Source organism: Camarhynchus parvulus, chromosome Z, assembly GCF_901933205.1.
Source record: "Camarhynchus parvulus chromosome Z, STF_HiC, whole genome shotgun sequence".
In the NCBI taxonomy this organism is placed as follows: domain Eukaryota; kingdom Metazoa; phylum Chordata; class Aves; order Passeriformes; family Thraupidae; genus Camarhynchus; species Camarhynchus parvulus.
Genome location: NC_044601.1, coordinates 59,143,221 through 59,171,115, shown reverse-complemented (window position 1 = coordinate 59,171,115; position 27,895 = coordinate 59,143,221). Strand labels below are relative to the sequence as shown.

The following is a 27,895-nucleotide window of genomic DNA, read 5'->3' as shown; positions in this document are numbered from 1 at the left end:
CCGGCCTCGCCCCTCCCGGCGCGGGGCGGCAGTGCCCGCTGTCCCGGTATCCCCGCCCCGCCGGCCGCCGCCGCCATCGCCATGAAGTGCTACTACGAGGTGCTGGGCGTGAGGCGCGACGCCGCCGAGGAGGAGCTGAAGCGGGCGTACCGCCGGCTGGCGCTGCGCTGGCACCCGGGTACGGCCCGGCCCCGGCCCCGGCCCCGGCCCCGCGCGGCGCGGAGGCACCGCGCTGCCGCCTGGCTTGGTGCCGGGGGCGGCGGGGCGGCTGCTGCCGCCGAGCCTGACCGCCGCTGACACGGTTTCGTTAAATTGTCCTGCAGATAAAAACCTCGAGAACGCGGAGGAGGCAGCGGAGCAGTTCAAGTTGATCCAGGCGGCGTATGACGTGCTCAGCGACCCACAGGAACGGGCCTGGTGAGCGGCGCATGGCCTGGCAGAGTCTGTATTAGCCCGGACTTGCCAGGGCTTGTCCTGTGGTGCTCCTGGGCCCCGCTGCAGGGCAGCGCGGGCAGCCGTGGGCAGGGCAGCCGGCTGGTTTTAGGTTTTGCCAGAGTTGGAGCCCTGCAGCCCCGTGGAGGGGCACGGCTCACACTCTCACCCTCCTCGTGGTGTGCCGGGAGCTGAGGGCGTGCTGGGCCCAGCAGCGCCTTGCCAACAGCCAGGCTTGGCCTCCGTCCTCCTCCCCGAGCAGCTTTTCAGGGCAGCTCTGGTCAGCCCTCAGGCCCCGGGCAGTGCATACAGGTGTCCAGTTCTAATTTGAAATACACACATACACATCTCTAAGGGACCGCTGTTCTAAATGTTCTGTGTAGCTTGTTTTTCACGTGGGCTGAAGCATCTACCAGGTTACACAGGCAAACCCACCTCTCCTGAGTTTGTCCTTCTTGAGAATACTGGACTGTTTTTCAGTTTTTATGTGCTTGTGTATGATTTGGGGGTTTTTTGAGTGCTTGCAAGTATTGGGCAATCTAAATAATGCCCTACCCCTTTCTGAAAGTTTGGTGAGGCATTTTTCTCAAATGTAATTGATTGGTAGCTAGCTCTTGAGGAATTATTGCTATGCATATTGCAGATAAAATAATAGTAAAATAAAGGTTAGGAGGGAATACCTACTGGGTCTGTCATGTTTTTTCTCTTTGAAGTCTTTGGATATGAGAGACAAATTACAGACAGTGGGTTAAGCTATACAGTGATGTAATAGGTGTACAGTGTTAGTTTAGCAGCACTGAGGGGTGTTCTGTGTCTCTACATCCTTGATGCTGTGGATTTTTTCCAGGTATGATAATCACAGGGAGGCTCTGCTGAAAGGGGGAGTTGATGGAGACTATCAAGATGATAGCTTGGATCTGCTGCACTACTTCACTGTTAGCTGTTACTCTGGATATGGGGATGATGAAAAGGTAAGGTATCAATTAATCTTTAATTAATCAGCTTAAATTTCATTATAAGTGTTAGCATTTGTTTTATGTTAAAGAATTGTTAGTACGGCTTACACAAATCCAAGACAAAACTTAACCTGGATGTATAAGGAGGCTTTAATTCTTGCATATTGTCCCACAATTAGTTAATCAAAATGTCCAGCTATGTTGTACAACTACAGATGTGTGCATATTGTTTATTTATGTCATGCAGTGAAGCATTCCAGGACTTTGCAATACCATCTGTTTATTTAGAAATACCTTTATCCAGCTAGAATCTTGTAAACTACAGAAAAGCAATGTAGCAATAGCCTTTGGGGGAAGGTGTGTGTGCTGTAATTGAATTCCCTATTGGATTTATGAATTTCCCATTGGATTTTAAAATACTCACTAATAATATTTAATATATTGAAAAGCTCCAAGTGATTAGAAAAACACCCACCAGAGGGAATACTTACCTGTCCTTCTGTTACTGTACTGGTAGTCAGTTAGTAACATATAAATTTAGGAAAATATAGGATATTTAATAGTGAATTTTATGTCTGCAACTTCCACAAAACTTGATCCTGTGTAACTAGGAACTTATCACCATCTCCAGCATATGGAAACTTTCTTTTAAAATCGATGTTTAACTACATGTGTGAGAGAGACAGAGACAGTGTGAGGAAGGTGGAAATCAAAGGCATGAGAGATAGTGGAACTTTGTTAAGAAGGGTCTTGTACCTCAGCGAGTGCTCACAAGGCCTTTATTCTGGTTTTGAGTTGCTCTTGCAGTGTAGCAACGTTTCTCTAAAATAGACAGTACCTGAGTATTTGTACATCTATTATTGTGCCACACAAAAGGTTTGTTTGTTTGTTTGTGTGTTTCAGGGATTCTTTACAGTCTATCGACAAGTTTTTGAGAAGATTGCGAAGGAAGAGCTGGAATATGTGACACAGGAAGATATTGAAGAATTCCCTATGTTTGGATATTCCCATAGTGACTATGATACGGTAAGGGCAGGTGTAAAACTGAACTGCAGGTAAACCTGCAGGAGTTAAACCATTACTTTGTCCCAAAGGAAGAGTGCCTGCTGATCTCTGAGGTGAATATCATGCATCTGTGGTTATTTTCTACTATTGTAGACCATTACTGCAAAGGAAGTGCTTGTGGTCTGATTCATACTTATGTGAATTAAAATTGTTATTTCCTGCTGGAGTATAGTATTAGCCAGGCCTGCTGGGTGAGTTGTCAGGCAGATGCTTCACAGGGACAGCCATCAATTATGCCAATGGAACTTAAATCTAGTGCAAGACCTATAAAGCAAAAGAATGGATGTTTTCTTTGTTTCCTGATGAGAGTAGTTTACCAGTGTTTAACACAACTAATGTTACAGACAGGGGTACTGAGCTGATTTTTTTTCCTGTAACGTGTAGTATCTTGCCTCACACAGGCAAACTGCATAGCACTTAGTGTGTAGCACAGCCTTTAGAAAGTAGATGTGATGTTGACTGGTAGTGTGAGCTGCCTTTATTATTACATTGTCATCTGCAATTAGCTTGTAGTCAGATTTGATTCAGAAAAAATTGCATGCTTTCCTCTGTGAAGAAAGAAAAGAAAGTGAATGGGTACTTGTATGACTTGAATTCTTATAATCTGGTTTGCCAGCTATTTCTTATAATCTATCAGACTATCAGATTTAGGATTTTTTTTAAGGTTACCAGTATTTCTGTGTTGAAATTAAATAATGAGGTGATAGCACTTCCCCTAGAGAATAACTGCACAATATGAAGTGCAGTCAAATGTTGTTTTTTGTGTGGTACTTCTCCCTGTCACTTTCTCTGTATGGCTAATTATTTTTGAAATTTGAATTGATTCATACCTTAAAAGTTAGTAGCTTCAGTGGGAAAAACTTGGCTGGAGTTGGAAACAAAAGTTACAAATCAAACTTCTTAAGAGGTGCCAGAAAGGGTGTTTGGATATGGGGAGAAGTTACAGGATGCAACAAATGGAAATCTTTCCCAAGGAGAATACATAGTATCTCTGGACCAGCTAAAATATGTCTTTTAATGTTGTTTTCTTGAAACATCTTCTGAAAACTGCTTCTTTTTGAGGCCATGGGAGATAGGATTATAGACTCAAAATAGCTTTAATGCTTATGTCAATTAATAACTGCAAAAAGGGCTGGAATTCTGATTCAACATGCTTTGAGGTCTGCCTAGTTCACGCTGTTCTGGAAGCAGAGTGCCCACTTTTTTCCCCCCTAGGGATTCCTAGGGGTATTTTATAGGAAATAGCTTCTGATAAGTAGAAAGGTAATTTGCCCTGTTGTCTTATATTCAGACAAAGAGATTATACTGTCAGAGGATTCCAGCATTGCAGTGCTCACTTCTCTGCGCAATAGGAATGTAATGGGTAAAGAGTTTTAGAAGGGAGCTACAAAAACTATACAAAGGCTTTAAAATCTGTGATGTGAATGCTCTCTGGTTTGGTCTACTTTGTGAATTCACAAGAAGCATGAGAGGCAGCTTGGTCAGAGCCAGGTAGCCAGGAAAGATACTCTTAAGGCCATGAGTTCACAAGCATTCATGGGAAGAGAAGATGTGCAGGTGGACAAAAATTATCAGCTCCAGGTATGAGTAGTAGGCAAAACAAAATCCACTTGGGAGTTCAGCAAGGGCTGCTGTACAGGCTGCTGGTGAGTGCCAGACATGTGCAGGTTGTTAAGGCAGCTGCTGACAATGGGGAGAGTCCCACTTTATACATCTGGTGAAGGGGAGGATGGCCCTGTCATCAGTTGGTGGGTGTGCATCCTTTTGCACAAAAGTATCCTCTTCTGAAGCAGGAATGTCTGGTGGGTAGTCTAATATTACTTAGGTTAATGGATGAAATATGAATGTTTATTGGTTATTTTTTGTGATAGCAGAGAAAAATTGTAGTGACTTACCTGCCAGAAGCCACAGCCATGAACTTCACATGTAGATAGGCTACTGGAAGTTATTGTTGAGTTGTTCCTGTGAATAACAATTGATCGTTTTAGTTCCTGTGAATAAAAGTGGCAGAGGAAGAAGAGAACTGACTAGAAAAAGACATTAAACCATGAGGTTAAATACTTCTATAAGGTATCCCAAAATAGGAGCAGTTGGGCATATAGAAGTGAGTAGTAAAAAGGAAGATTAATAGGACAAGTAATGTAAGAAGGGAGTTTAGGCATATCTTGATTGCTGAATATACAAAATACAGAAGAACAATAATTATTTGGAGAGAAATAAAGAACAAACCCAAAGTGATTATGAGGCCATGTTATTAGTCCAGCATTTACACATGAATAGTAAAAGGGAGGAGAATAAGTAACAATCACTTACTTTTTATTCTTATGTGAAAGCTAGGGGGCATAATTTTTGCCTAGTCATGTAGTTTGCTAACAAAACAGGAGCAAATATTTCTTCACATAGCCATTTCTTAAACTGTGCAAGTCACAGCTCCTTGCTGTTGTATCATCAAGGGCTTTTCATTTCTGTCTTGCTCGGGAAGCAGAGAGAATATACAAGGAAGAAATAGCATTATGTATTTGTTTTGCTGCTTTTTTATGCTGTGCAAGTGTGTGGTTGACCTCTGGTGTGGTGTAATGTGGAGTGTGTGTTTAATGTGTATTTGATGTTTGTGGGTAAGTACCAGCTTGCAGGCAGCATGTGTGATTCTGATTGTGCTTTTCAGTTTGACAGGAGAAATACAGGACAGCTAAGTAACTGGACACTAGTGTCAGTGTGATCCAATCCTGCAGGGGGATATTTTTAGAAGTTGCAGTTTGTAATAGTTTAGATGAGGTTGTTGCTTTCAGACTTCAAGGATGATGTTAGAAATTTTTTTAAATCCTCATTGCACTGAGGCAAAACTGTGGCCTGTATAGGAGTTCAGAAAAAAACAGTTACAAAAGCTCTGAATTATTTTTCTGTTTTTCTGTCCCTCCTCAACAAGTGGCTTAGTTTTGTTTTTTCTTACAGGTAGTCCACCCTTTCTATGCATATTGGCAGAGTTTTTGTACTCAGAAAAACTTTGCTTGGAAAGAAGAGTATGACACACGACAAGCCTCAAACCGCTGGGAGAAACGAGCTATGGAAAAAGAGAACAAGAAGACAAGGGAGAAAGCAAGGAAAGAGAGGAATGAACAGATCCGTCAGCTAGTAGCCTTTATTCGTAAGAGGGATAAAAGAGTACACGCTCACAGAAAACTTGTAGAAGAACAAAATGCAGAAAAAACTAGAAAAGCAGAAGAATTTCGGAGGCAACAGAAGCTAAAACAAGCCAAGTATGTACATGTCGAACAAATTATTTTTATTTAACTTGAAGAAATTATCCATGAGGATACAGTATAGACTTAGATTCTAATAGTAGCTCCACTTGCTCTTTTAAACATCCCTGAAAATTTTACATACTAATTTTGGTCTGAAGTCTGAGCTTTTTAAAACTAAATTTATTTTTTCAACTGGAAGAACTGTTTGCCTACACATATGAGGGAGGACCTTAAATTTTTATTAAGAGTGCACTTGCAAAATAACAGATATTATTAAAATTATGTAATAACATAAATGGAGTATATTATGTATATTATGTATATTATGTACATGGTGAATGTATATATGTATATCTAGAAAAACATATATATACATGTATATATATGTTTTTCTATATATACGTATATACATTCACCATTTAGGGACAATAAAGTAGTGTTATGCATTTACTGACAAGTGGCTTGTTAATTCTGAGACAAGAAGCCAGCTGGAGCAAAATTCAACTGTGATGCCATATTTGGTAACCTGGCACACACTTAAATTGGGAAAACTGAGATGGTACATTCCCATAGCACACAGTCAAGGAGTAAGATGCTTGTGGATTTTCTTGTCCTGTATTTTTTTGAGTTTGTGTGGCCTTCACATTCTCTGAACAGAGAGACATAATTCTCTCTCTCAGAGTTCTTTCCTAGAAAAAAGAGAGAAGAAGAGAAAAACTATACTTTTCTCTACTTGCTGCTCCTGTTGTTTTGCACATGTAGAATGTGTTAAGATTGTTTACCTGAAGCGATTTGTCAGTTGAATTCTACTGAAGATTGTTTTGTTTCCTTGGCCAATTGGAAGAAGCTGTGTCCTGACTGTCAGGAGTCAGTCACGAGTTTTTTTTAGTATTCTTTGTAGTATAGTTATAGTATAATGTAATATAATACGCTTCAATAAAGCAGTTGTTCAGCCATCTGAATCAATACAGTCAGATACCAATCATCCTCTTCATTGGGGGCACCCTGTTTTACTGTAAGTTTGGATCTTAGAGTAAGATAGAGATGACTTCCTTGCTGTCAGTTAGATACTGACCATGCTGCACAGCATGTTCTGCCTGAAATTCAACCAGGACCCACCTCTGTTAATATCTCTGCTTGCAGTGCAGAGGTGCCCACTGACATCTCAAATTAACTCAGATTGCTCAGATTTCCAGTTGTTTGCTCCATCATAGTATGTTCAGAACTTTCCTCCTGAGATACGGAAGAAGAACAGTTATCTTTAAGTATAAATTCTCTTTCAGTAACACTGTCCCCTAGTTCCCATCTCAGGGACACAATGTAGAAGTTACTGTATTCTGCTTGCAGGCTTGCTGAGCAGTACAAAGAGCAGAGCTGGATAACTATGTCAGATCTGGAGAAAGAGCTGCAAGAGATGGAGACACAGTATGAAAAGGAATTTGGAGATGGATCAGGTGGTGAAGATGAATTAGAAGAACAGGAGACAAAAAGCATTGAAGGTATGGTGTGTGGGGAAGTGATATCTACTGAGTCACTGCAGTATGAGTGTGGCTCGCTTAACACCTCAGATTCACAGTTCTGACTGTAATGCAACTCACTGCCTCCCTCTGAGGATGCTGGGCTAGAGTCTGTCCCTCTCTGGTGTTTTTATTTGAACTAGCTGCAGCTGTTAATTTATAGCAGTGTCTGATTTGGTGAGGTGATCTTGAGCTGTCTGTGTGTCAGTAGTACTGGAGAAATTGAGTGTCAGTGCTGTGACTGTTTTCTGGGGCTTAAAGAGCATCTTGTTCAAAAATTGCTTATCTGACTTTGTCTCTCTGATTCCTGCTGATCTCTTCAGACAAACTGAATGATGAAACTGAAGAAGCTGAACTTGTTGATGGTCTGTACTGCCCTGCTTGTGACAAATTGTTAAAAACTGAGAAAGCGTAAGTATTTGTGATTGGGGATTTGGGGGTGGAGGTGTTGGATTTTAAGTCATTTAAAATTGCATTTTATAGAATTGTTTACTTCACATAATGATGAGTGTTGTCTTTCCAGTAAAGACATTGTCAGTGCGGAACTTCCCATACTTAGTAGTGCTGGATAATGGGCCTGTTGCTAATTTATATGTAAATATAACTATGTTTGCTCAGAGCAACCTGCAGTAAAAATCTGGTCTTCACAGCATGAAGAATCATGAGAAATCAAAGAAGCACCGAGAGATGGTATCGCTGTTACGACAGCAATTGGAAGAGGAGGAAGGGAAATTTGCTGTGTCTTCGGATGATGCAGATGGAATACAGACCAAAGAGGAGGAAGAAACAGAAGACATACCCAAACAGAAGTACTTAAAATTGTTCTTAATTTTATCATGACTCATGATTTACTAAGTCTTAGTGGCCTTCAGAGGGAGCTCATGATGACTTGCCACTGCATTGCTCTCAGTATAGTGCAATTTGAAATACTTCTTAGCATCAGAGTTCCAGTAGAGCACATGCCTTTGCCTGACTATATTCGAGTGCCATAAAACAACAGACTTATGTTTTCTCTGCTGCCTAATGTTATATGTTAAGGAAAAGAAGGGTTTGCTATTTTTCAAGCAGAGGGAGTTCCACAGAGCTAGTGCTTATTGATTTGGTACTTACTGTCAATTGATTGCTGGCAATAAATGGAAAACGAGTGTGCTCAAAATCAGAATTGTTACACAGCTTAATTTTTTAAACAGCCAGAGCATAATCCCAACTATCTCACTAGTATCTTTGGGTTCAGTCTGAACAGAACAAATGTTTTACTAAATGCAGTGAGTAGTTTGGGAGACCTGTTGTTTTATTTCTGGCATGAGTAACTTTCTTTTGTGGCTACCTAATACCATGTTAAGAGGATAAAGGAAAAGTATAGCTTGATATCTTTTTAAAAATCCTAGGTTTTGGGGGTTTTCTGTAAAAAAGGTAATTTTAAAATTATCTTTACAGACTCTCAAAGAAACAAAGGAAGAAGCAGAAAACAATGAAGGTATGTAGTCGTAATCATACTCTGGGAACTTTACAACCCAGTTTTCTTAAGAAACCGAAAACTGGCATTTAACTCCTGACAAATTATTTCTCTGTCCTGCAGAATAGGAGAACTTGAAACTCCACAAAATTTTAAAACTATTTAAAAATATTTTAAATTATTTTTTGCCACCAGAATAACTTTTATTAGACTTATTATAATCATATTTTATGATAATAACATTATAGACCTAACTTCATTCTGTTAGTGCAGATGCTAATATGTGGTGCTGACTGTAAAAAAGCTGTAGTCTGAAGTATAAGAAAAGCAGATGGAAACGGGCAGATGGGGAGAGTGCAAGGAATTGGTCAGTAAGACCAGTAGTGGCCTTGGTGCATTAAGAGCTCAACTTGGTGGTCACTTCTGGCTTTAGTTGTAGGAGTTGGTATAATGTGTTGTTTTTTAATCTCTAATTTAGAGGGGGTCAAAAAGACTGCCACAGTATTGGTTTTCTGCTGGCACTGTAGCTGTTGGAATGAACACATCCATTCCACCTTGCTCCTGAACTGCAAACAAAAGTAACACCTGGAGTGTGTTGTACTCCAGGATCTGAGTCTGTGTGTGTATCACAGATCTGTGCTGACAGCAGCAGGTGAAATTCACCAAGAGCAAACTGTTTCAGACTTGAGTGGCCAGGGTGTCCTAGTCAGCATGCTCCTCTGTCTGCCTTCCTCAAACTTCATCCTTTTCAAGTACTTACTCCTCAGTCCTAGCCTTGTTCCATTGAGCTGTCTGTACCAGGTCCTGCCTCTTCCACGCTTTCCCCTCTAATTTCCTATTCTCTGTTCACCTTTTCTGCCCTCTTCCACTCCATCATTGTCTCTTGTTCTTAAGAAACTTTTCTGAGACTTTCAAGTAGCTGAAGCTTCCTGGCTTCACATTTGCTGGTGCAGTTGCATAGTCAGAGTATTGGCTGGACCTTCATGTTTCTGTGCAGGCCGTGAGGCTTCAGTTAACTCTTTCCTCCTCTGTTTGAGACCAGCAGGTCTGTTCTCACTGCAGAGGTGGCACATAGTCACCGTGGCTCTGTTCCATCAGTTTGCTGCAGCCTGGACAGTAGGTGCCACTCTTGCATTGCTCAAGCTGCAGTCTTGTGCTGGGAAATCCTCACCTCCATCCTCTGCCAAACACTGTGGAGTACTGGGAATCTCTGTGGGTTTTATTTTCTTTTCCTGAAGTTAGGATTAGCCAAGTTTTTTTCAGGTAGCTGAGACTTTGCGCTAGAGGTGGTAAGAGTTCCATTAATGTGGTGTCAGGTCAAATTTGTTATTGTGCTTTTGGAGGCTTTGCTGTTCTGCTTCAGACAGGAGTTGATACTTTGCCAGACCATGTATTGAGTCTAATCAGGCACATGGAAAAAGCTGCCAGTATCTGCTAGGGAAGGAAAATATAGTGTGTCTACCTAATCTCAGTCAGCTCAGTTATTTTGGCTCCAGTGTCCTAATCCAGTTGTCTGGCACAGAAAACTTTACTCTAAATAATTAACCCTTCGCAAAGTTATAAGCCACTACCTGTGAAATAAGAAATGGTAGTCAGGACAGGATGAACCCTGTGTGTAATTAAAAGCTACTGTGGTAGCTTTTGTAGTTTCAGAGGCTGTTTTATTGGTGTTTCTTCCCTTCACCACAGGTGGCCTCATCTTTCAAAACAGGAGAACTAAAGTTTTACATGTTACAGTCTCACTGAAAACACACAGTAAAATTAAGAGGGTCCATGGCTTTCTCTCCTCCCAACCCACCCATGTTTGAGGTAAATGAGTATAATACTATGAACATAGTCACTAACGAACTGAACATATTTAACTTGGATTTTTTTTGTTTGGACAGAGCTATGAGGACTCTTTTGATCAAAGTGCTGACGAAGAAACAGTTGAACAAAAGGACGTGCCCAGCATGGAGAAGGACAGTGGCTCAACAGAGGAGTTGGTAAATGATGGCCAAAGATGTGCTGTGTCAGAGGACACAGGCATTACAGATGATGTCAGCCAAGAGAATGAAACAAAAAGTGAAGCAAAAAGGTGTGTTGGTTGCAACATTACAGTCACTGTGTCATTCTGTGTCATGTTTGATATTGTCAAACAAGGAGAGATTTACTCTCAAATGTGGACTCTGGGGTCTGCTCACCAAAACTGGTTTGAATAAATATGCTACTAAACAAAGCATGTAGGAACTTCTCTGGAGGTGAAGACTGCAGATTGCTGCCATATCACTTCCTAGGAGCTGATTCAACATTCTGAGATTAACAATTGACTGTATAAATTATTTTTTTTTTTCTGGATGCACTTACATTTTGTTGCGGGAAGCAAGAACAGGGGAAAGCAGCAGAGTTATTGAAAACTGAAAAACATCAGAAGCTTGTAAATGCTAAATGTTCCTGTGCACTGATTTTAGCTCCTCTTTGTCTGTTAGCAGCACTAAGCCTAAAGGGAAAAAAGCCAAGGAAGCAAAAAAGTCTGCTAAGGTGTCTTCAGAGAGCTCAACAATGGTATGTCAAATTACTTATGCTATTTAAAATAGAATCGGGTTGGAAGGGACCTTAAAGATCATCTAGTTCCAGTAGACCACATTGCCCAAAGCCCCATCCAGCCTGGCCTTGGACACTTCCCAGGGATAAGGCATCCACAACTTCACTATGCCAATGCCTTATCACCCTTATAGTAAAGAATTTCTTCATAATATGTAATCTAGACATGCCCTCTGTCAGTTTAAGGCCATTGCCCATTGTCCTGTCACTGTGCCTGTATAAAAAGCCACTCTCTCTCCTTTATGTAAGCCCCCTTAAGAAATAGGAAGGCTGCAATGAGTTCTCCCTGGAGTCTTCTCTTCATCTTTCTCAGCCTGTCTTTACAGGTGGGCTAAAAGGTGGGGGTCATATAACTACCTAAAGGAAGGCTGTTTTTTGGTCACCTCCAGTCCACCAGTTCTACCCCTGTGATTTTGATAGAACTGAGACTTCAGCTCTTGTCCTTACAGAGAAATACAGGACTCAGCTTCATTTCTAGAAGAGATGGTGAAGCTCTATGTGCAAGGCAGTTCAAATAAATTAAACAGCTGGGGATAGAGCTGTTGTCACCCAGCAGGTGACAGACCAGTACTTTTTGCATCTTTCTCAATATTGATGCTTGCCAGAGAGCAAAACTTTGTAGTAACTACAGCTAAGACATACTAAATTCATTGCATCTCGGAGCCCAAAGCATTACCTGTATGGTCAGGTGAGATCAAAACTATCCTTTACTTTGAACAGTAAAGATTTACTTAGATTTGCAATGCTTCCATTCTTGATTTTACTTAAAGCAGTTTGAAATATAATGAAGTTATATTTGCAATTATTTTTTAAAAAATATGTGCTTAATTGGTAATGAACAATGAAGTCTTGATGTTAGAAACAAACAGCTTATTCCTGCTTCATTGCCAAGAAGAAACTGCAGGAAATTGGTGTATTATACTGATGATATATTCAATATGAATGTGAAGCATTCTGGGGTTTTTTTCTCATTGTAGAGTGAAATTCCTATCCACTGTGTAACCTGCAACTGTGCATTTCCATCCCGAAATAAATTGTTTGAACACCTGAAAGTCACAGGACATGCAAGAGCAACAACAACACCAACTGTAAATGGAGCTGTGAACACCAAAAACAAAAAAGAGAAACGTAAAAACAGATAGAACTTTGCTATAGTGACAGTCTTCAGAATTGTACATTAACACTCTGAAAAAACTGAAACATGCACACTGCCTGTGTCTGGAGTTAAACAAAGAAGGCAAGTACCAATGTAGGAGAAAAATGAAGATGCATACAAGGAATACTATCTTGTGGAAGACTGTGTGCTTTCTTCTGTTCTTAAAAGCCTTCCTTTAATCATAGAATGGTTTGGTGTCATGGCAGTGGTGGATGTTCCTTCCACCAGGCCACCTTGTCTAAAGCCCTGTACCCTGAGCAGCTTTCACACCATAGGTGGGGAAATAGTAACTCAAAGCTATTCGCCCTGTGTTCCTGTAGAACCTGCATGGATTATTTCCACACAGAGGAAATAATAAATTATTTTGACACATGTGCTGTTGCTTTTCTTTTGAGAGGGCTCAGCTCAGGGTGAGTAGCCAGTAGCAGGGCCTACGCTCTGTTGATGAGAACATGGTTCTAAGAACACCCAGGTCATGGGTTTGGTCCTCTATGGGCCATTCTCTTAGGAGCTGGGCTTGATGATCCTTGTGGATCCCTTCCAACTTAGAATATTCTTTGATTCTTGATCCTCTATCAAATATGAAGCACTGCCAAGATACGGGCTTTTCTTCTGCCACCCTCAAATTACTTAATTACATAAGCAGCAGACAGAAGGGAAGAAGTTAGATGACAAAGCTGTTTAACCAGTTTTGACAATTCCTGTTTGTTTTTTACATCTACCTCCATGGCAGAAGTTGGGGAAAAAAGTGTAGTGGAACAGCCTTGCTGGAATAAGTGAGGGAGAAATAAATGAGTAACATGAATGAATTAATTCGTTCTGATTTCTAAGGAAAGGCACTATGCTTCTGTTTAAAGGCATAATCTGCCTGATCTTCAGTAGGAAAAAAAAAGGTGGGATAACGAATACCTAATTTTGGAGTGGAATTGGTTTGTACACAGGAGTTACGAATGGAGTAGGAGAAGGCAGTGCTCAGCAAAGGCTGTACAATATTGTTTAAGACCCCTGGAGTAAGATTTGGAGAGGTACTGTTGCTCTGTTACCAAAGTTCCTCTGACGTACTGGCAGAATAATCTCCTACCCCCAACCTGACATGGTGCTTTACTGGGTCAAGGAATTTTTCCAATATTAAAATTGAAATAAAAGTAAAATGATAAATGTACAGTTCTTGCTGACTGTCCACAACATCTGTTTTTTATTAGAAACTGAAGGAAGCAATGACATTACACATTAAAAAGTGATTATGTAAGAAAGAACATTTTATTTCACCTTCCAGAGTTTGCACCTTTACAAAATGATTAATGGGTGTGCTGTGCAATCCCAAAAGCAGCAAGAGGAAAAGAGAAGTGTATTTTGGAGAGAGCAATGACTGGATTTCTTATCCCCATGATAAAAATAATTACTGTAATTAGAAACATCTCAATTGTCTGCAAACTTTTTGTAATGCTCTAATTACAATGTGTCCTTGTAGGCAGGGTAAACAGTTTTAACTCTGAAATTTCTTTCCCAACTCTTTCTGTCACTCTTTCTAAAAATTACTGATTTTGGTAGGATTTTCACAGGGCAAAGAAGAACACATGCCTGCCTCTCCATTTGATACCCTGTTAATCCAGTCAGGGTTCTTTTGATAATGGCAAAATAGGTGTGCAGTTCATACAAATCAGCACTGTAGAACTGAACTGTAGCTTTATAAAACAGATTACACCATATCCTTGTTGAACACTGTATCAGTCAGAACGCTCTTATGATACTGAATAAGCATGTAATCGTCACACTGTGATTTTATTTTCCAGGGTAGATTAGTGCCCAGTCTGGGTTCCAAGTGTCAGGGATTGTGTGTGCCTCTCATGTAAGGAAACAAATCTATTTTGCAGCTGCTCTTTCCACGTGTCTCTGTAAAGCAGTACGAAATACTTCCACAGCAAAGTCAACGTCCCTCTTAGTAATGCACATAGGAGGCTTAATTCTGAATGTCTGAGGAGAGAGAACAAAAAGAAAAAGAAATGCTCAAATTGTATGGAAAGAATATGGTTTCAAGCAGCCTATCTGGGTCAGCACTCCCGCCCCAGAAAAGTGAGGAAAAAAGGAGAACAGCAGTGCAGGCACTGAGGCTTATGATAAATGTACTCTGAAGTGGAGCAATTTTGAACTTGACTGCACTGAATTGCATCTGACTCATGACCCCCTCTTGATAACCTAACTGCCTCCACAAAAGACCTAAGTAGAGTAGGTCGTGTCTGCAGCTCTGTTTCAGCAGACACAGTAAAATCTCAGATGGATTTGTACGAAGAAAGAATAGAGACAGACGTATTTTCCTTTCTTGCAGCTCTACCACAGGGAAAAGTAGTATCTGCTGAGAGTGGCAGGCTCTCCCAAAGCCGATTTGCTTTTTTATTATAGGCTGTTTTTAAAGGCTTTTAAGAGAATGCATTATGCATGAATCACTAAATACTACATTGTAGTTAGGGTGCTATAGCTAGAAATGTTGATCAGGAAGCATAATATGTACAGCTACACTTGTCAAGAATGAAGTCTCTTAAATCTGAATGTTTAATCTATGCTTCCAAGAGTATTTATTTTCCGTAAGAATCTTAAATTTCAGATTTTTCTGGCATCACGTCACGGGACTTAATACAGGAGGAGCAGAGTAATGGGCTTTCCTACCCATAGCCCCTGCTGAAGCAACACTCCCAGGTAAACAGCCCTCTTAGCAGACAGAATGAGATTTTACTGCACTGAGCTTCAGCTCGTTACCTGCCTCTTGGTCTGTGACTTAGGGAAGGACTGATGAGGTGACAGACACAGTGTCTGATTTATTTTAGCCACCCTCCATCCATTTCACATGGCAGCTGACTCCTCTATGTCAGAGGGCTTCACTGAGGGGCCAGCCCTGAGGCAATTCTCTGCCATTAACTGAGTGCTGCAGGGAGCTGGTGCAGTGTCCTGGCTATAGCATGGAGTACACTGTCAGCTGCTGTGTGAAGGCTGATGGCCTTCATATCCAGCTCTCTCTTCTGTGCTGTTGCTGAACTTGCTGTCAACATAATTTTTTTTTTCCTTTAATTGCCATAGAATTAGAACATTACCAGCTTCCCACACTCAAAGAACTACTAGTTTTGTACTGATGTATCAGATGATAACCTAAACCGTGCAAAGACTTGGTCCTGAGTATTGCTAAGTTCTTCTACATTGCATAGACTGTATACCTTGCATACCTTGGTTTTCTAGGGGAAGTTGTCCCTCTGAAGGAAAACCCAAGCTTTGAGTTTGTTCAGAATATTTGAAAAGAATCATATAGTTCCTGCCCAGTTTTAAAATAAGCAGTATTAAACAGAGATGGCTCCTAAGAGTATACATTTTCTAATCTATTTACTAAACTAAATTAACTTGAGGGAAGCAGGGATGTAGTTCACAAGGACAGAAAATAAGCTTTATTTATAACCAGAGGTTCAGTACCTGACTGTAGAGCCCTCCTCTGCCAATCAGAACCCCCATGTCTTTACAGTCCTCCCAGATCTGATTGATTTCTTCAGCTGGAAGAGGGTGTCGGCTGTCCTGAGGAAAGAAAATACTAAACTTCACTCAGATATTCTAAATTAGTTCTGTGACAAAGATGTATATTCCAGTCTCTCCAACAAATCCCAACTCTAGCTGAAAATGTTAGCTGCATAACTTACCTGCTGTCATGAGCCTATGCAGTTAAGGTGCGTGTCACTGTTTACTCAAAGCTTGTGAAATAGCTGAATGATGGAATATTCTGGCTCATTTTTAGCCAGGGCAGTGTTTTCCCACTGCACTGTCTGCTTTTTAACAGGAAATATTTCTATTATTTCAACTGAAATAAAATGTGACAAAACCTTCAATGGCACTGTAAATTGAAAGGAATGAAGAAGTCACTAACCTTATCTGTCACCATTTCTACTCCAATCATAAGTCCCTTGCCACGGACATCTCCAACAATCTCAAATTTATCCCGTAGTTTAGCCAACTCCAGCAGCATGTATGTTCCCACATCCTCACTATTTTTTTGTAGACCGTCTTCTTCAATAGCCTGGTTAAAATTAAGTACCATGACAGTGTTGCAGGAAAAGCTTTCAACACATTCTGTTAATCCCCATTGAACTTGTCACTATATTTACCTCACTTCCTTGCTATGTTCCTTGACTACCTCACTGCTCATATTTAAAAGATCTCATCACATCACTGCTGTGATGATCACAGCATCAGAATACAGTTGCACATAATACTTTCATGTTTCTGTGTCACTTTTCACATTTTTCTTAATGTTTACATTTAATCCAGTAATTCTTGCTCACATGTACTCGTAACTGGAAAATACCTGACCAGAAGGATTATTTTCAAAATCTTACCAGAATATTTTAATTTTTTTCAGTATCATGAGAAGAATACAATTTGACTAGGCGTATCTATGTGTACTAGGCAGGGAACAGCTTGAATACTATATTATATTTAGCAACAACATGTTTTTTAATAATAATCTTTTCTTCATTCTTTATGCTGTCCTCCTTAATCAGAGTTCTTATTTGCAGGCACATACAGCACCTACACATAAACCATTAGATGAACCTAATGCATCTGCATTTAGAAAAATTATATTTAAAAATAATTACAGAAGATAAAGTGGTTGTTTCTACTTTGTTTTTTTCTTTCAACTCCATTTTATTCTTCCTGACTCCAGCAATTTCCTTGGAATTATTTCAGAGCCAGGCTCCAAGTTATTTCAGAGTTGAAAAACTCCAAAACATGGGTTCTTTATACAATCATCCATCTTATTAATAGCTTAAACCCCCCAAACCACTCAGGAAAGTAACATGAATAGAAACAGTGCCTACTGTAATGAAGTGCACTTCAGGAATGAATGTTCTGTGCATAACCAAGACAAATTGATTTGTAATAGTGACCTACTACCCACTGACTGATTTTCTACTGAATAATAAGTGAAATATGTTGCACATTTTTGTGTTTCCTTTTTCATGAGGTAATTTTTTTTTTCCAGAAGGATTTTTGATCTTAGGTATTTGTAATTGTCTGGTCATCAAAGTTTTTTTAAGCATAAGGTAAAAGCATAAAGTAAGCATAAAGCATAAAGCCTAAAATTTTGCTAAACATGTATGCCAGAAAATAGATTTTCTTAGCTGTGGATTTGTATAGTGCTATGAAAGAATTAGCTAAGGCTTTTGAGTAAGTTCTCTCCTACAATTTTATTAACAAAGTAGAGAGCCCAAGGGAGATAAAGAGGATTTTGAAGTCATAATTATAGGGCTCCTACTCCTTCTAGAGATCTGAAAATTTTTGCAATTAAATTAATCAGGATTTTTTCCTGTGCATGGGACACGCTGGGGCACGTATACATGCATATGTTTATGCACTTCACTCAGTTATTTTAAAAATTGCCCACATAGAAACTTATATGTGCAACTTTCATCTTTTGATACAATTTATCTTGTGGTACAGATAAATTAATATAATGTTCTCCCTACGTCAAGAACTGCAGCTCCAACTACACAGGCCAAAGGGTTTCCTCCAAACGTATTAAAGTGAAGGTTTTGAGCCAAGGAACTTGCAATTTCTGAAAGAAAAAGAACAACACTGGTTACTCCTTCCATTCATAGAATCACAGAATCATAGAATCACAGAATGGTTTGGGTTGGAAGGGACCTTAAAGATGATCCAGTTCCAAACCCTCTGCCACGGGCAGGGACACCTTCCACTGGACTGGGTTGCTCTAAGCGCCATCCAGCCTGGCCTTGAGCACTGCCAGGGACGGGGCACCCACAGCTTCTCTGGGCAACCTGTGCCACTGTCTCAACCCCTCACAGTAAAGAGTTTTTTTCCTCATATCTAATCTAGACCTAATCTCTTTCAGTTTAAAGCCATTCCTCCTTGTCCTGTTACTCTATGCTCTTCTAAAAAGTCCCTCTCCATTCTTCTTACCCTGGAAGGCCAAAACAGGTCACCCCAAAGCTTTCTCCAGGCTGAGCAATCCCAATTCTCTCAGCCTTTCCTCTTAGGAGAGGTGCTCTGTCCCTCTGATCATCTTGGTGACGTCCTCTACCTTGTTTGGTAACTGTACTGAATTGCTTTAAACATTTGTTACTGTAACAACAATTTCATTTGCTGTGGTTCAACTATGATTCTACTGGAGACAACACAGCAAGATTTCCTGGAAGCAGTCTGTGCAAAATATGAGTATTTCCAAAAACTATACTGCCTAGCAGATACCAAAACAAAACTAATTTTGAAAGTCATTTCTAACATATGCTCTCACCTGCTATCTACAGATTTTCCTCCCTAGACTGAGCCTGCCATTTGTAGGAATCAAGCAGCCGGGTTATTTATTCACAGTATATTTATCAGTAAAACAGTGAATTCGGTGAGGATTTCCAGGCTCTTTTACCAGCTCTACAAACCACTCACATGTTCATTCCTACTTCAGTTATACAACTAAACACATTTAAATACAGCTTTATACTGATACAGCACGTGGTGAAACAAGTGAAGCAAGGAGGACCCAACTCAGTTCTCAAAAGATAGATTGAGATAAAGTTTTAAGTAACATTCAGCTTTTTAAACACACATCTCTCCACCAGTAATTATTTTGTATTATATTTTGCAATTACTCTGTTTTAGATCATAGTGGAACAGAACACTTATACCTTTTGTTGTAACAACAGCTGCCATTGGGAAGCCATTGCCAATTCCTTTTGCCAAAGTGACGATGTCAGGGACCACACCATGTGTTTGAAACCCCCAGAAATGGCTGCCTGTGCGTCCAAATCCCGTCTGTACCTTTCAAAGGAAATATTCAGAGATACACTCATCACTTTCTCACACTTTATGATATAGTTCCTTTTCCTGTGCTTCTATTTGATTTGCATTAAACAGCAACTGTACCTGGAGTCAACTTGTATTGGGACCCTTATTCAGATGGTTCTACACAAATTGCTATTTATTGTAATTGGGTTTTTCTTTCATGTGATGTCATCATGTCTTAGGCCTGGTGAGATGCAAAACTAAGATGCAGTGTCCATTTCAAAGTGGAGAAGAAATGTAAAAACATTTGACACATTTGATACTATTGTAGTATTGTTTTAGCTAAGAAAATTCTACTTCTAAAACATATTTGCAGAGGTACAGCAATCAAGTATTTTCTGTATTCGATGTGTGTCAACAACACTCATAAAAGGAAGGGTTATTTTGACAAATCTTCTGCCACAAGTAGCATTTTTTGCTACTTTTTGCCATTTGTTGCATATTTGTGTAAATGTACTGCTCCTAGAAGGTAAGGACTGAAGTCTGCTACAAATAGTACCTTTGCCCTAAATGAGAAAAAAGGCAGTAAAAACTGGGAGGCTCATATGCTTGGAAAGATGCAGTTCAACACTGTGTTAAACTTAAGTATGAAGTGTATCACATTTCATTTAGATTATTTCCAGGGTTCACCTGGATTCTTTTATGACAACTTTCAGAAGTACCCTACTCTAGAATTCTTACGAAAAAAATCTGACTCACTTCATCTGAAATGCAAAGGCCCCCTCTTTCCCGTATAAGCTGAAAAGCTTCCTTTAAGAAATTTCTTGGGTACTGAACAGCTCCATTAACACCCTGCCAAGAGAGAAACACAATGTTTTCAGGAACAAACAAGGAAACAGGAATTCTACTTGAGAAAAGAACCTAGCAGCCCTCAGGTAACAGCAGGACTGCTGTTACAAGCTTCAGGCTCCAGCAATGAAATCACTTCAGGAAGCTCCTGCTCAGGTCACACATTCCCATTCCACAGTGCTGCCTGCTGCTCTGCTGGTTGTGCTGGCAGGAATGTTTGTGAGACCATGATCACTGTAAGACCAAGTCAATTAAAAACAAACTGCTGAAACAAGTACCATGAAAATCTAAACACAGGAACTGTTTGATGAGGAAGTTAACCAGAGAATTCATATTCCTTCTTTGGTTAATTTGTTTAGAACATTGCCTCCTCAATGCCTTTTCACCTTGGCAGTTCGCACTTGCCTTGGAAATTCAATTTTTTCCCTCCACCTGGACCAGAACAGCTTTTAAGACTCAAGTACGTAAGTACTTAGAAAACAGCAAAAACCAGAGAACTGCTCCAGTTTTCCCTTGCAGTCACAGTTCTCACATTTTTTCTCTTGCCCAGGATAAGTTCTCATTTTTCCTATTGAGGAACCGTGTCTAAAGCAATTGTGAATGTAGGGTGAAACATTAGGAGAATGAATCCTGTGGCCATCAGTTGCTGGACAACTGTTAAAAATGTAGTGCACAACATGACTAGAAGAGGGAGAAGGAGGTTGAGTTAAAAGTTTACAGAAATAGTAATGAAAATTGAAAGGAGATAATGGAAACCAAACCATAGCATGCATCACACTCACTATTTAAATGCAGAAAAAAATATGTATGTTTAATCATGATTCTTTGTTTAATTTCACAAGAAAAATTCTAGTTCCATTGAAGTCAGTGACAAAAGCTGAAATTTTAAGGCAGTGCATCCAATCTTTCAAACATTTAAGGTGTTTAAAGCATTACAAAATCATAGTAAGAATCAGCAAACATCTATGTTCAGGTTGCAGCTAAAGAATATCAGATTTGAGTATTTATTTCACACTACTTGTGCTATCCACAACTGAGAAATGGCAAACTACCTACTTGGATTGGTTCAGCAATAAATCCAGCTACTATCTTGGGCACTGAGGTATTCAAAGTATCTTTGAACTGTTCGATGTACTGGTCTTTTGCGAGACATGCACCTGTTTACAGGGGAAACAGTTTGAAGGGAATTTACTTCATATGACACAAAACTAGCTTCAAAACATGAAACTATGCATCTAAGCAACAAGTGTTGTATGACTGCGTGGTAAATACCCCTTCCCAAATGAACAGTAAAAAGCTAAACATTAAAGGAGATAGTCTCTTCTCGTAAATATGAACTCCATGGTTAGTGCAGGTAGGAGGATTCTGGAGAATACAGTCTGTGCTTAGATAAAGAACAGAGCAATTAGTATGGCTAATGCTGCCATCCACTAGGGACAGCAAAGCTAAAAAAAACCCATTCTGTTATGTGTCCATATGAACTAAAATGATAAAAAGTGCTTGTTGAAACAGTAGAAAAACTAGTGTGAACTGTCATTAGCTGCACACCAGTAGAGGAGATTTCACACTGTGCTGTATATGGAACATCTTGCCCCATGTAAGACCTCCACCTATTGCTGGTTGTCCTTACTATTTGCCTTATTCCAATATAAAAGCTGGAAAGCTGTCAGAGCTTTTGAAACCACAAAAAAGACCATCAACACTTCTGTTCTTCCAGCTGTGCTGAAGTGAGTTCCACAGCTTTCAGAGTTGATCATGACAAATACTGGAAACAAACACTGGGATTTCAAGAAGAAATCTGAGAAAGTGGTGTCATCTGTCTCAGATTTTTCCCACTGGGATGCAGAGTTCTGAGATTTTCTGCAATTTTTTTTTTTTCGGGGTCAGCCTTTTAAAACCTAACCAGACATCTACTTTGCTCGAGGAGTTATTTTCACAGCCCTCTAGTATTTTGTAATCCAAAAATTTTTGTCATGGACCAACCTTCAGTACAGCTGCATTTTCGAACAGTTTGCACTGGAGAATCTCTACAATGGCTTCCTCCCCATGGACCACGAAAAACATCTGGTAACATTGTCTGTCAGGCATAAGAGAAATAGCTACAGATTTGATGACACCTTTCTAAGAGATCTTTTGATCTAATGACTAATGGCAAAACAGAAAAACAGCTGTGAGAATCAAAGGGCAAACACAGTTCAAGGAACTTGTGTGAAGAACACTTGGGGAGTAACACCAAATAACCAAGACAGTTTTGGAATCAAAAATTTAGACTGTTCCATCAATAGCCACTCAACTGATTTTTTATTCCTTTTTTCATTCTTAGGATATTGATTACTTAAAGGTAATGCCAGCATTTTAAGAGTTGCTGGTAGTATTTTGTTAATCTGAAATATGAAAAAAATCTGCAAAGTAGAGTGAGGCAGGCACATCTAATAGAGAAAACTCCAGCCTTCTAATCTTTACTGCTGATGAAATACCACATGAATTAGGGCACTCACTGAGACAGGCTGGGGAGCTTCTGTAAATGAGCCTTCCTATGCTCAATAATGTGGCTGTCACCTGTAAGTATTGGAGTCAGCAATAGCAGCTTCTAGACAGAAAGTTACTCCGATCTCAAGGGCAGGGACATGACATACTGCCATTTAACCTCAGTGGATCTCCTTAACAGATGTGTCTCCTGTCTTGCTGAGATAGGATTCCCATTCATTATAGTGAAAGATCTGCTCTAGACCATCTGAAAGCAGCTTTGCACAGATCTGACAAAACAAACTTGAAAAAAGGGGTTCAGAACATTATTTTGCTCCTGACACAGACTCCATGCAAGCATCAAGCATGACTAAAGAACTGCAAATCATGGACCACTCATGTTGTGGCTGTCCTAACTCCAAATTAGCCTAAGAAACTATCCATAGAAGAAAAGGGAACTCTGGCTCTTGTTGAATTTACACAGCAGAAACTGCTACACTGCAGTTTTGATTAGTGGCCATAAAGTACTTGAGAGCAGAAAATGGCAATTGCTGAAATACTCAAATAAACTGTTAGTTACCCAGATTATGAAAAAAAAAATTCTCACAGTTGTACAGCCAAAGCCATTGGCAACACCATGCTTATAAGAAGTCAAAGATGTCAAGCCCAGCGTGTAAGGGCTGCCTCCGTGGTATCCTCCTCTGTTCAAAAAAACAAAGCAGATCAACATCACTCATTTCTGAGAACTGTCTGGAGCAATATCAGTTCTGAGAAGGCATGCTTCTGAGATATAAATTGTTGGGGAACATGTGCATTGTTGCACTGAAACTAAGAAGATTCCTACTGCCATTTTTTTGCTCTGCCTTTTGACTCTGCTATTTCAAATATAAAAACTGTGAAGAAACATTTGAGAGGAGATGAGTACAATCATTGGAACCAACAGTAATTCAGACAGTGCCTCATGAAATTCTACTGTAGCACCTGATCCCTACAGAGCAAACATCTCTGTCTTTTGAATCTTGGAAACAGTTGCTGTCTCCAAAAGGCGTTGCCAATCATTAAACTAAATGGTGGTTTGCTGTCAGTTTTATATAAAAATCAAAAGTGGTTAGTGAGGATACACAAGCAAGGTAGGTACCCAATGTTCTGTTGAACACAGTAACAGAAAAATACAGCTCTTCATTAACACAGCCTTTTATTCTAATATTTGAGGTTCCCTGGGCTGCACAGTAAAGGGAACTGTTTATGCTGGTGTTTACAGTGTACTGGTGTTCAGCCCACATCCACCCCTGTCATAAAGCCAGAAGAGCTGTTTGTGTACCTGTGCAGTGAACTGTGGTTCAGGACCCTGACAGAATAACTAGGCAGCAAAGCAAACGAAACAAAAATCAGCTTCCAAGCAGAGCAGTTCCTTGCTGAGGTTCACTGCACTGCTGTTCCAGAGGTATCTTTGCACCCACAGGGGCACTGCAGAAGGGAAATGGAGGAAGAAAGGAGCAATTGCTCAGTCTTGGTCTGGTCATGAACAGAAGTCTACCAAAGCACACCCTGAACACAGACATCAGATCAATTCCTAGTTAACACAAGCAAAAATTGCAGGTTGCATTTTTATGGCAAACTAGTCCTAACATGCTGTATGAAAATTTCAGCCCCCATTTTACTCCTCTTTGTCAAATACAGCAATTGTATAGCATTCTCGTCTGCAGACCTGGGGTGAAAGAGTTCTCAGTTATTCCTTGTTTTGGACACACAGGGAGTGATTCCATGCACAGAGTAGTTTTGTGAAAGTGTGTCAGCATTACCTGAGAGAGATGATGTCAAAGTTATGAGTGTGTAGCCTTGCCATGAACATAGCTAAATCATTGGCTTCTGACCCACTGTTGGTGAGATAAACCACCTGTGGGAGAACACTTGGGATCAGTACAGCACAAAAACAACTCCTTCTTCTTCGGCATCAGACCATGTCCCTTAGTAACACGATGAATTCTAGCCTAGCACTGCCACAGGGCGACCTCACCACAATAAAATTAGTGTTGCCCTTATGCTACAGATGAGAACAAAGATCCAACTGATGTGCCCTGGGAGGGTACAGAAAAATCTCAAAAGTTTTCAATTTACAGGTTTTCCTAAGATGGATTTCTGATAGAAAGAAATTAAAGTGTTGGGTCAAACTAAGCAGGACATTTACATTTTTTTTTACTCTCCTTCCATTTTTAAGATTGCAATAGCTTCATGCTCTTCTGCTAGCCCAATTTCATTTTATCACCAATTTATTTACCTGAGGACAAAAGTTATTTTTCTTACTGTTTCACTAAATATGAAACATGACATTTTTGTGATTTAGCTGTTTAAATGTTGGTAAACATTTACACATACTACACAAAATACTGTCAAACAATTTCCACTGTGGATTTTCATGAGATCAAGAAAATTAAGGCCAGCTATATGTCAGAATAGTAAACATCTTCTTTGTTCCTCCAAAGTAATTTTTAAGCCCGCAATGGCTCTTCACAGTGACAAGTGAAGGGAGGAAACAAACAGAAGAGAAACTGAGGATATTATGCTTGTCTACAGCTGGGTCTGAAGAAAAGGCCCTGAGACCCTCATGCTCTTTAACTGACAGTCTGTATTCACCATACAGATTTTCTCTCTAGAGATATCATGGTTCTCGATTATTTAATAAATACTTCTTATAAACAGAGACCCACTTCACCAGCCCCTGCTCCTGTCAGAAGCAATTTACCTTCAGTGGATCTGGAAAAAGAGAAGTTAGCTTCTCCACATACTCATGGATTGCTGGGTACATGTAGATGTTGGTGGTATGCCACAGGCGAGCCAGCTGCTTCTGGGTAGCCATAGTTACCTTCCTGCATGTAGCAAGGGAGAGACAAAGGGACGGAATTCCACACAGACTCCTCACTCATACGTGCACATACCTCTGTGCTATTGATTCTGCAAACGCAGATGCTGCACTGTGTGCCAGATGGAGGAACGAGATCACCAAATTAATGAATCCTTCAAAATGTAGCAGAAACTGAACTGTGACACGTGTCAATTCAGTAAGTTATATTCTGGTTTTAGGCTCACAGTGCTTCAGATTAATGAAGCACAAAACAAGCATAGGGGTCTCTTCCTGGATTTTGTACCATAAATCAAAAAGCAACATACTTACGGGTGACAGTGTCCAACACTGACAGTGACAATTCCAGCAAAGAGATCAAGGTATCTTCGTCCCTCATGATCAAACAACCACTGCATATGCCCCTGGTGCAGCAGCAATGGCCTCTTGTAATACGTTCTCAGTGAAGGTGCAATATTTTGTTCACGGATCTTCTGCATGCGTTCATAGGGATAGGACTGAGCGGAATAAAACAGTCAGTATCCATCCGAGCCTTCCAAAGATCCAGAGTCATGGAGTTGTTGTGGAGCACACACATTACACAGCTGTCTACAGGATTAAGATTGTAATAGATTCTGGCACATAGAAGGCTGTTCTATAAACCTCTGAAACTCAGCTTTTTGAAATAAAGCTGCTGTTCTGCATACCTCTTTCTTAAAATGTTTTCAAATTACAGATTTGTCACACAGGTACATCTACAGGTTATATCCTAGCTGTAGTTGGGCTGTGCCCAAAGAAGCAAATTTTATAATCACATTTAGCAGATGAATCTGTCACCCAAACCCAGTAATGAAGCTTTATTTAAATTCAGTGTAGTACGCATGACTTACTTCATATTTTTCAGGCACAAAATCACAAGGAGGCATTTTTGCTTGTGTGGAGAGGGAACGTTTCCATTTCTGCTGCCTAAAGGCGACTGTAAAATAGTAAAAGAATTATGAAACACTTGGCAAACTACACACCTAAAATATTTGCTCAATAAGCTTGTTCAATGAACACACGAGCTACAGTCACAGAAAATTTCAGAGGGTTTTTTTGGTCTGAGGAGTTTTTTTGGGGAAAAATAAGTAAGAGGCAGAATACATGTAATTTTAAAAGAAAGGTGTTTTTGTTTCACCCATTAAAACTCAAGTTTTCAGTTTCACACGGACTTCTATTTTGACAGAAGAATAATTTTTATTTTGAAAATAAAACCTGTTTCTAATACAAGTTCTTATCTGGAAGCAGTGGGTGAATGCTCTGCAGTCAGGTGCCCAGGGTGACTGCAGCATGGGCAGTCCCAGGGAGCAGGGCAGAGGCAAAGCCGGGCTCACTGAGAGTGCCCTGCATAAATGGAGCTGAGCCAGGTCCAGGGTCCACCCAGGCAGGAGCAGTAGCAGATGGGACAGGGCTGGACACAAGGCCACAGCAGAAGTGCAAGGTCCATCCAGGAGACAGAGCCAGGGCTGGGCTGGTGGCAAGGCTCATGGCTCAGCTGAGGCAGGGACTGAATGGGGCAGAGATGAAACCAAGGGCTCCTGGACAAGGGGTACAGCCCTGGGGGAGGCCGCTCAGGGGACACGAGCTGCGCTTAGGGCCCTGACAACTCCAGCCGCCATCTTCCATCCTTGCTCCGAAATCCTGGGAACATCACGCTGTCCTGCCTTTCACTGAACTGCCCATGCAATTCAGCAGGTATCAGAAAGAGGCACCTGATTGCCCAGAGAGGTTGTAGAGCCTCCCTCACTAGAGATATTCAAGAGCCCTCTGGACACAATCCTGTGCCGTGTGCTCTAGGATGGCCCTGCTGGAGCAGGGAGGCAGGACCAGATGACCCACTGTGGTCCCTTCCCACCTGACCCATCCTGTGATTCTGCGAGGAGTTATCTCAAGAGACCCTATTCCTGCACCTAGAACACTATCTGCTGAGAGTTACACACTTGTTTCTAAAAGCCAAAGGTTAAAACACATTTGAAATGTAAATGACTGAAGAATAAAGTTTCCTGAAATTAATTAGACGCAATGTCACTTCCCTTACAACCACTTACAGCACTAATGAATACAGAATCTACAGGAGTCCGGTCTCAAAAGAGTAGTTGAAAACCCATGAGTTAGGGAAGCTCTACCCTTGGAACTCTTCCCGAGGGATTTGCAGCTGCACCGAAAGAGCTTCCACCCCGCGCACAGGCACGGTGCTGCCGCCCCTCCCGAGCTGCACGGAGCCCCGGCCGCCCCCGGACCGCACCCCCTCCGCTCCCTCAGCGCTCCCGCCGCTCCCTCAGCGCTCCCGCCACTCCCTCACCGCCCCCTCCGCCCCCGCCGCTCCCTCAGCGCTCCTCTCCGCTCCCTCACCGCCCCCTCCGCCCCCGCCGCTCCCCGCTCTCACCGCCCCTCCGCCCCCGCCGCTCCCTCAGCGCTCCTCTCCGCTCCCTCAGCGCCCCCTCTGCCCCCTCAGCGCCCCCTCCGCTCCCTCACCGCCGCCGAGCCGCCGCAGCCGCCCCGCCATGGCCGCCCGCCCGGG

At 41.0% G+C, this 27,895-nt stretch overlaps 2 protein-coding genes across 3 annotated transcripts; one reads left to right on the top strand and one right to left on the bottom strand.

The window, feature by feature from the left end:
* Positions 1 to 5: 5 nt before the first annotated feature.
* DNAJC21 (DnaJ heat shock protein family (Hsp40) member C21) lies at positions 6 to 14,868 on the top strand. 2 transcript variants are annotated; one of them, XM_030969133.1, is made up of 12 exons: positions 6 to 178; positions 324 to 417; positions 1,280 to 1,403; positions 2,292 to 2,414; positions 5,406 to 5,710; positions 7,043 to 7,194; positions 7,536 to 7,623; positions 7,863 to 8,021; positions 8,650 to 8,689; positions 10,555 to 10,745; positions 11,137 to 11,212; positions 12,229 to 14,868. In XM_030969133.1, exons 1-12 carry the CDS (start codon positions 82 to 84, stop codon positions 12,391 to 12,393), a joined length of 1,614 nt encoding a protein of 537 aa, XP_030824993.1. In that variant the 5' UTR covers positions 6 to 81; the 3' UTR covers positions 12,394 to 14,868. The 2 variants fall into 2 exon arrangements, with proteins under 2 accessions (XP_030824993.1, XP_030824994.1); XM_030969134.1 differs by having other exon boundaries at positions 11,140 to 11,212; positions 12,229 to 12,777.
* On the bottom strand, positions 14,096 to 27,880 carry AGXT2 (alanine--glyoxylate aminotransferase 2). Its single transcript, XM_030969135.1, has 14 exons — positions 27,850 to 27,880; positions 26,226 to 26,311; positions 25,669 to 25,853; positions 25,240 to 25,363; positions 24,299 to 24,393; positions 23,077 to 23,197; positions 22,014 to 22,107; positions 21,087 to 21,187; positions 19,941 to 20,033; positions 19,085 to 19,217; positions 17,909 to 17,997; positions 16,309 to 16,458; positions 15,864 to 15,962; positions 14,096 to 14,381 (listed from the first exon to the last, which is right to left on the bottom strand). Exons 1-14 carry the CDS (start codon positions 27,878 to 27,880, stop codon positions 14,271 to 14,273), a joined length of 1,512 nt encoding a protein of 503 aa, XP_030824995.1. The 3' UTR covers positions 14,096 to 14,270.
* Positions 27,881 to 27,895: the final 15 nt, after the last annotated feature.

What these genes read in the sequence shown, in the direction of transcription:
- AGXT2 (XM_030969135.1), bottom strand. Translation starts at nt 27,880, where the DNA reads ATGGCGGGGCGGCTGCGGCGGCTCGGCGGCG. An exon ending in GCCTTTGCATTTCAGATGAA is followed by an intron (nt 19,218 to 19,940) that starts GTGAGTCAGATT and finishes TTCCTTTGAAAG; the next exon opens with GTACAGACGGGATTTGGACG. An exon ending in TTGGAGCTGCAGTTCTTGAC is followed by an intron (nt 16,459 to 17,908) that starts GTAGGGAGAACA and finishes AATTTTAACCAG; the next exon opens with GCTATTGAAGAAGACGGTCT.
- DNAJC21 (XM_030969133.1), top strand. Translation starts at nt 82, where the DNA reads ATGAAGTGCTACTACGAGGTGCTGGGCGTGAGGCGCGACGCCGCCGAG. An exon ending in GACCCACAGGAACGGGCCTG is followed by an intron (nt 418 to 1,279) that starts GTGAGCGGCGCA and finishes GATTTTTTCCAG; the next exon opens with GTATGATAATCACAGGGAGG. An exon ending in CCCATAGTGACTATGATACG is followed by an intron (nt 2,415 to 5,405) that starts GTAAGGGCAGGT and finishes TTTTTCTTACAG; the next exon opens with GTAGTCCACCCTTTCTATGC.